The sequence below is a fragment of the Salmo trutta genome, chromosome 14 (assembly GCF_901001165.1).
Source record: "Salmo trutta chromosome 14, fSalTru1.1, whole genome shotgun sequence".
In the NCBI taxonomy this organism is placed as follows: domain Eukaryota; kingdom Metazoa; phylum Chordata; class Actinopteri; order Salmoniformes; family Salmonidae; genus Salmo; species Salmo trutta.
Window position 1 is genome coordinate 6,099,685 of NC_042970.1, and position 7,916 is coordinate 6,107,600.

At 41.9% G+C, this 7,916-nt stretch overlaps 1 protein-coding gene across 1 annotated transcript; it reads left to right on the top strand.

Moving 5' to 3' along the window:
* Nucleotides 1–326: 326 nt before the first annotated feature.
* On the top strand, nt 327–6,663 carry LOC115207282 (60S ribosomal protein L32). Its single transcript, XM_029774263.1, has 4 exons — nt 327–443; nt 2,221–2,321; nt 5,146–5,327; nt 6,477–6,663. Exons 2-4 carry the CDS (start codon nt 2,226–2,228, stop codon nt 6,604–6,606), a joined length of 408 nt encoding a protein of 135 aa, XP_029630123.1. The 5' UTR covers nt 327–443; nt 2,221–2,225; the 3' UTR covers nt 6,607–6,663.
* Nucleotides 6,664–7,916: the final 1,253 nt, after the last annotated feature.

A 7,916-nucleotide genomic window follows, 5' to 3' on the forward strand; every position in this document is an offset into this window, starting at 1 on the left:
TGTTTCCAAAAAGACCTAGAAATCTGTTATAAAACAGAGTGGACTACGTTTTGAAGAATTTACCATTTGCCAAAGTTGTAAAAAAAATATATAGTTGTTTACAAGGAGGCGAATCGAGTTATTTATTGCACACGCGCACTTCACACAGTAGGCGTTCCCTAACGGAAATATTATGCAAACAATATGCAAATATATTCTAACGGCAATATGCAAATAGTGCTAGAACGAACCAATAGGATCTCTCTAGTTTGTGTTTGGCTCTGCCCACCTTGTCGTTTGGCTCTGCCCACTGTGACTCGTTGGTTTCCATTGGAAACGACGGGCTGTGACGTGTCTTGGTTTAGTTATTAACGTGTTGGTTTAAACGCCACGGAAGCGGAAGAAGAACCGTTTCCGCCTTCCTTTCCTTCAGCTGCCTCTCGGTAGGCAGACAAGACCTAACGGTAAGTTAAACATGGAAATAAATCTGACAGCATCGTTATAATTGTATCACTTTAAATCCATTAAAATCAACGGTATTCATTATATATTCAATCGAACTTTATTTATATATATTTTTTGTCGTTATTGTAGATGTGTGGCTGTTTAATAAAGATAGGCACCCTGGAATGTCCGATCTAAAGATGGTTAAAAGTAGCCGCTAACGTTATTTAAACTCTACTAGCAGCGACGGTCTACTTTTGCAGATCCATAGTTGGCCAAATAAAATGCTAGTGTAGTCGGTCTATGGTCTGACTACACGTAACTAGGGGAAAAGTTGGTCAGCTATTGTAACGTGGCTGTCCCATGTCTGTGATCACAGAGGCGTGCAGTACATCGCTGCAAATATCTACTGAAGCGGAAACATCAAATGAACAAGTCGTTACAAAATGATGCGGGCATATTAACTAATCAACCTGGGGGACTTGGTTAGCAAAGCAAAAATATCCTACTGTAGTCGTCTTGATGCATTTAGCTAGGCGAGCAAGCTATATGTATTGTGTGGCTGGGAGAGTTTGCGTTCAAGAGAACAATTTGCAGTCATTTCATAAACTAAACCTACACACACAGTGACCAGTGTTTGAGGAATACTATGCATGATGGATTTTGGGCTCCTGAGTGGCGCAGCGGTCTAAGGCACTGCATCGCGGTGCTAGGGGCGTCACTACAGACCCTGGTTCGATTCCTTACATTTGTTACTTTTATCTCTTACATTTGAGGTATTTTTCTTAACTGCATTGTTGGTTAAGCGTTTGTAAGTAAGCAGTTCACTGTAAGGTCTACACCAGTTGTATTCAGTGCATGTAACAAATACAATTTGATTTGATTGGGAGTCCCATAGGGCGGCGCACAATTGGCCCAGCATCGTTAGGGTTTGGCCGGGGTAGGCCGTCATTGTAAATAAGATTTTGTTCTTAACTGACTTGCCTAGTTAAATCATAAGGTGAATGCACCAATTTGTAAGTCGCTCTGGATAAGAGTGTCTGCTAAATGACTTAAATGTAAATAAAGGTACACCATTTTGGACTAATTTAGTCAATTGAACGCAAACTCATCCAGCCAACCAATAAAGGTAGCCTGCTAGCCTAGCTAAATGCATCGAGATGGCTACATTAGGCTATTTTGCTTTGCTAACCTAATTGACTTCTGCTTTATCCTAACCCCACGAAAGACACACACAATACAGGTTGGAGTGGAGGGGGCTGTTACACGGGGTCCTAACGTGTCAGGTCTATGTACTGGTCTTGACAAGAAGAAAAACTGTCTTTTAGGGGTTTTTTTCTGCACTATTCAACCAATCCAGTCAATGTCCAAAAATCTGAAGTGGTGTCACAGGCTCTTTACCTTTCCCCTGAAAACCGAACATCCGGTGGTTGCAGACTCAACAGAAGCTTGTGCTCCCGAGGAGCAGTCTGTGGTGGTGGGGGGGTTAGGTCTCATGCTCAAGGGCACAAGGACAGCCAATGACATCTAGAATATGATACCAGCAACCCTCTGGTTGCCAGCTCACATCCAGCAAGATTTTTCATTTCAGACCTGGGATTCAAACTGGCAACCCTCCGGTTACCGACTTGCCTCTAAACGCTAGGCTACCTGATGCCTCAATGAGTAGTAGCTGGTCTCGCTTGGTTAACAACCCCTGTGGGTAGCTAATAAAATATATATTTTTTAAATCCGATGGTGAAAAGACTGCTTCCTCCCGGGTACTGCTAACAGACTGTTTTGTTTCTGTTCCTCCAGGAAACATGGCAGCATTGAGGCCTTTGAAAAGGCCCAAGATCGTCAAGAAGAGGGTGAAGAAGTTCATAAGACATCAGTCAGACCGCTATGTCAAAGTCAAGGTACGGTTGATGTTGGTCGCTATATAATTAATTGTAGCAACAACATTTGAATCTTTGCAACGTTAATGGGTTGAACCAGGGTTGTATTTATTAGGGTAGGCGTTTTTACAAGCTCCTCGAATACCCAGCCATTCCGTGTATTTGAACTGTTCCGCAGTTAAACTTGTCAGCTGATCATCAAGCGCATGAGGTAAATTAGTGAGCTAGTTCAGAGTGACAACAAAATTGTTTAAAACTAGAGGTCGACCAATTATGATTTTTCAACGCCGATACCGATTATTGGAGGACCCCAAAAAAAAGCCAATGCCTATTTATTTATTTGTAATAATTACAACAATACTGAATGAACACTTATTTTAACTTAATATAATACATCAATAAAATTAATTTAGCCTCAAATATATAATGAAACATGTTGAATTTGGTTTAAATAATGCAAAAACAAAGTGTTGGAGAAGAAAGTAAATGTGCAATATGTGCCATGTAAAAAAGCTAACGTTTAAGTTCCTTGCTCAGAACATGAGAACATATGAAAGCTGGTGGTTCCTTTTAACATGAGTCTTCAATATTCCCAGGTAAGAAGTTTTAGGTTGTAGTTATTATAGGAATTATAGGACTATTTCTCTCCATACGATTTGTATTTCATATACCTTTGACTATTGGATGTTCTTATAGGCACTTTAGTATTGCCAGTGTAACAGTATAGCTTCCATCCCTCTCCTCGCCCCTACCTGGGCTCGAACCAGGAATACATCGACATGGGTTACACCAGCCTAATCTCGGGAATTGATAGGCTTGAAGTCATAAACGGCTTGAAGCACAGCAAAGAGCTGCTGGCAAACGCACGAAAGTGTTGTTTGAATGAATGCTTACGAGCCTGCTGCTGCCTACCACTGCTCAGTCAGACTGCTCTATCAAATATCAAATCATAGACTTAATTATTACATAATACAGAAATACGAGCCTTAGGTCATTTAAAATGGTCGAATCCGGAAACTATCTCGAAAACAAAACGTTTTTCCTGTCAGTGAAATACGGAACCGTTACGTATTTTATCTAACGGGTGGCAACCCTAAGTCTAAATATTGCTTTTACATTACACAACCTTCAATGTTATGTCATAATTATGTACAATTCTGGCAAATTAATTACGGCCTTTGTTAGGAATAAATGGTCTTCACACAGTTGGCAACGAGCCAGGCGGCCCAAACTGCTGCATATACTCTGACTGCTTGCAAGGGAAGTGACACAATTTCCCTAGTTTTTAAAGAAATTCATGTTAGCAGGCAATATTGGCTAAATATGCAGGTTTAAAAATATCTATTTGTGTATTGATTTTAAGAAAGGCATTGATGTTTATGGTACATTGGTGCAACGACAGTGCTTTTTTTTACGAATGCGCTTTTAAGTCACCCGTTTGGCGAAGTAGGCTGTGATTCAATGATAAATCAACAGGCACCGCATCGATTATATGCAACGCAGGACACGCTAGATAAACTAGTAATATCATCAACCATGTGTAGTTAACTAGTGATTATGTTAAGAGTTTTTTTTTAAGATGAGTTTAATGCTAGCTAGTAACTTGCCTTGGCTTCTTGCTGCCCTCGCGTAACAGGTAGTCAGCCTGCCGCGCAGGCTCCTCGTGGAGTGCAATGTAAAGCAGGTGGTTAAAGCGTTGGACTAGTAACCAGAAGGTTGTAAGATCGAATCCTTGAGCTGACAGGGTAAAAATCTGTCGTTCTGCCCCTGAACAAGGCAGTAAGCCTAGGAACTGTGGGTTGTCATTGAAAATAAGAATTGGATTTCTAGTCCCTTTTTAACGTGTGTGTGTGTGTGTGTGTGTGTGTGTGTGTGTGATTAGTCTTGATTAATGGTGGCGGAAGTAGAGTCCGACTGGTTTGAGCAAAGCTGAGACTCACATGTAACATGTTTTGCTTTATTTCATTCAAGCTACACAAGTCGTTAGGAAGGTAAACGTTTTTTAAAATGCATTTAACCTTTATTTAACTAGGCAAGTCGGTTAAGGACAATCTTATTTACAATGACGGCCTAGGAACAGTGGGTTAACTGCCTTGTTCAGGAGCAGAACGACAGATTTTTACCTTGTCAGCTCGGGGATTCGATCTCGCAACCTTTCGGTTACTGGTCCAACGCTCTAACCACTAGGCCACCTGCCGCCCTACATAGAAGACCATAGGAAATTCCAGAACATAGTGTCTATAATACTGTAATAAACTCAAATAGTTGCTGTCACAAACACAAAACTCCACACAATTGTCACTGACTAGTTTGATATTAATTTCCCACTAAGCAAACAATTTCCGTACTTATCGTATTCATAAAATTTCATTTTGATCAGGTTTTTGATTACGTCAATAAAACACAAGAATATAACTGATTTGTCAAATAGTTTTGTGTCCTACTTGTTGTCCTGAACAGAAAATGGTAAAATTGCTTCATTGTGTGGCTGGAGATGCAGATAAATGAGAAGATAATTTTTTTATTTTCTGGGGTCTCGGGACTGATGAGGCTAAAGATGCATCCTGTTTTTTGGGGGTATAATTTCAGCCAATAGTTTTGAAAGTGGTGCTCGCAAGCCAAACGTAGCCTTTTTATTTTTGTTAACATCGTACGAAATGGATGATGTCATTTTTTTACGAATCCAATTTGTGTTTTAAGATCCTGGAGTGCGTCTTTAAGGAATGGGGCAAGTGAACGGTCTGTCTTAACTGACCTAAGCCCTTTCCTAACCAGTTTAGTCACCGCACTAGCTGGCTACTGTATTTGCAGGATATCGCCTCAATTATGTTTTTATCTTTTCTAGCAAAACTGGCGTAAACCCCGTGGTATCGACAACAGAGTGCGCCGGCGCTTCAAGGGCCAGATGCTGATGCCCAACATCGGTTACGGCAGCAACAAGAAGACCAAACACATGCTGCCCTCCGGCTTCAGGAAGTTCCTGGTGCACAACATCAGAGAGCTGGAGGTCCTCATGATGAGCAACAAGTAAGTCCCAATCCTCCATTTTGTTTCTTTTTTTAAAATTTCATTTCTCTGAAAGTGTACACTTGCGAACTCCCCGTCATGGATTTAAAAGCATTGGATTGGTGTAAGTATTGACTGGAGAGCTTTCCAGCATTGTTAAATCCATGACAAGAAGGGTTGAGAAATGCCACCTGTGATCATTCAGCAGGGCTGTGTTCAGCAGGGCACCACGTTGTGGAACATTCACCATAGAAAATATGTCATATACAACTCATATAATAGACATGTATAATAACGAGTCCTGTTGGCTTTATTCATGACAGTTCATGAACAACGTTTGGGTTCCCTACTGAACGTAGCCCAGGTGTAGAAAGTAGACTGATGGTTCAGCATGTGGTGCAACGTTATGGTTTAGTTTGTCTGATGTAAGTCTTGTCTTTCTTAGACTCCTATTCATTGTTTTGAAGTATTCCTTCAAGTGCAATATTTAATTTTGGTTTGTGTCCTAACCTGGTGAAACCAGCCTGATCTCACAATAACTCACATTCTGAAATGAAATGTGAGAGTAGTGGTCTGTCTGCTTGACCAGGCTATGTGGGTTAACCCTCGTGTGTGTGTCCTGTAGATGTCCTGCGTTTAATGACCTATAAATTTAGTAGGGTCCTGACTCCTCCTTCCCTGACTCCTCCTCTGTCATCGCGGCCTGCTGGGTCATCCATACTCATGCCAGGCGTTTGAACGAGGAGGGAGAGCATGGCAGAGGAAGTACCCATTCCACCCTTAGCTCTCCCTGTAGCCAGGAGGTGGAAGATAACCTGCTACAACATCAGCCGGGTCGTGGCTGTAGTTGCATGTGGCTGAGCTTCATCTGTGTTTTTGGCGTTAGTCATATAGCGTGTTGTGTGATGACATTTTTAAGTGGTGTATGCATGGCTTTAAGTTGATTTGTTTTAACTGGTCACATCCAGGCTTGGGGTGGGGGTTGACAATTCCATTTGAAATAAATAAGCATTGACAAATTAGAATTTTGGAGTTTACTTCCTGAATTGAAATGTAATTGGCCCTAATAACCCTGACATCAGTTGTCTCCGGGGGAAATGAAATCTCCCCTTTTACCCTCCTGTGTCAGTTACTGTAACTATTCTCTCCCCTCCTCCTCCTCTTCCACAGAACCCATGCTGCAGAGATAGCCCACAATGTGTCGTCTAAGAACAGGAAGTTGATCGTGGAGAGGGCAGCTCAGCTGGCCATCAAGATCACCAACCCCAACGCCAGGCTACGCAGCGAGGAACACGAGTGATCTTGGACCACGCCTCTTATTGTTTGTTCAATAAATGATATATATCTGTCAATAGTATTTACTGTATTTGCCTGTTTTTATTATATGGTTTAGTGTGATATATTAGGGGGGGGGGGGTGGTTTATGATGGCTTTTGGGTTCAGTGTGATATATTAGGGGGTCTTAATGCATTATGACGGCTCAAAGGCAGGGATCATCAATGAGATTCAGCTCCAGGCCAATTACAAATAATGTTGATCAGATGGTTGGGGGGCAGGAACGTAATAAAACAAATAAACTGCAAATTGACCGCAAGAAGCCCTAACAGCTATATTTCAAACTTTGCCTACGTTTATATATAATCTTGTGTTTCTCCATGCGTGGGAATACTTGGAACCGATTTACAAAAGTTAAATCACTTAGAGCTGATTTCCTGGTGGCTGATGTAAAAAGGGCTTTATAAACAAATTAGATATTTTTTTTGTCTTATATCCAACAATGAAAATGTAAAATAAATCCACCCGCAGGCTGCTAGTTAGGGATCCCTGCTTTAGTGCTACAGCCTTATTCTGAAATGGATAAAAAATAAACTAATCTACACACAATTATACTGCATAATGCCAAAGCGAAAACAGGTTTAAAACAATTTTGTTTTGAAAAACATACAGACCATTTGCTATGAGACTCGAAATTGAGCTCAGGCGCATCCTGTTTCCATTGATCATCCTTGAGATGTTTCGACAACTTGATTGTAGTCCACCTGTGGTAATTTATTGGACATGATTTGGAAAGGCACATCTGTCTATAAGGTCCCACAGTTGACAGAGCAAAAACCAAGCCATGAGGTCGACGGAATTGTCCGTAGAGCTCCGAGACAGGATTGTGTCGAGACCCAGATCTGGGGAAGGGTACCAAAACATATCTGCAGCATTGAAGGTCCCCAAGAACACAGTGGCCTCCATCATTCTTAAATGGAAGAAGTTTGGAACCACCAAGACTCTTCCTAGAGTTGTCCGCCCGTCCAGATTGAGGAATTGGGGGAGAAGGGCCTTGGTCAGGGAGGTGACAGAACCAGATGGTCACTGACAGCTTCCCTATGGTGGTGGCAGGGACTGGGGAAAGATGAACGGAGCAAAGTACAGAGATCCTTGATGAAAACCTGCTCCAGAGCACTCAGGGCCCCCGACTGGCGAAGGTTCACCTTCCAGCAGGACAATAACCTTAAGCACACAGCCAAGACAACACAGGAGTGGCTTCGGGACGAGTGTCAATGTCCTTGAGTGGCCCAGCCAGAGCCCGGACTTGAACCCGATCAAACATCTCTGGAGAGA

Excerpts from the sequence above, each read along its gene's own strand:
- LOC115207282 (XM_029774263.1), top strand. The coding sequence starts at position 2,226 with ATGGCAGCATTGAGGCCTTTGAAAAGGCCCAAGATCGTCAAGAAGAGG. Across the intron at positions 2,322-5,145 it reads ACCGCTATGTCAAAGTCAAG|CAAAACTGGCGTAAACCCCG; the intron begins GTACGGTTGATG and ends TATCTTTTCTAG. Across the intron at positions 5,328-6,476 it reads GTCCTCATGATGAGCAACAA|AACCCATGCTGCAGAGATAG; the intron begins GTAAGTCCCAAT and ends CCTCTTCCACAG.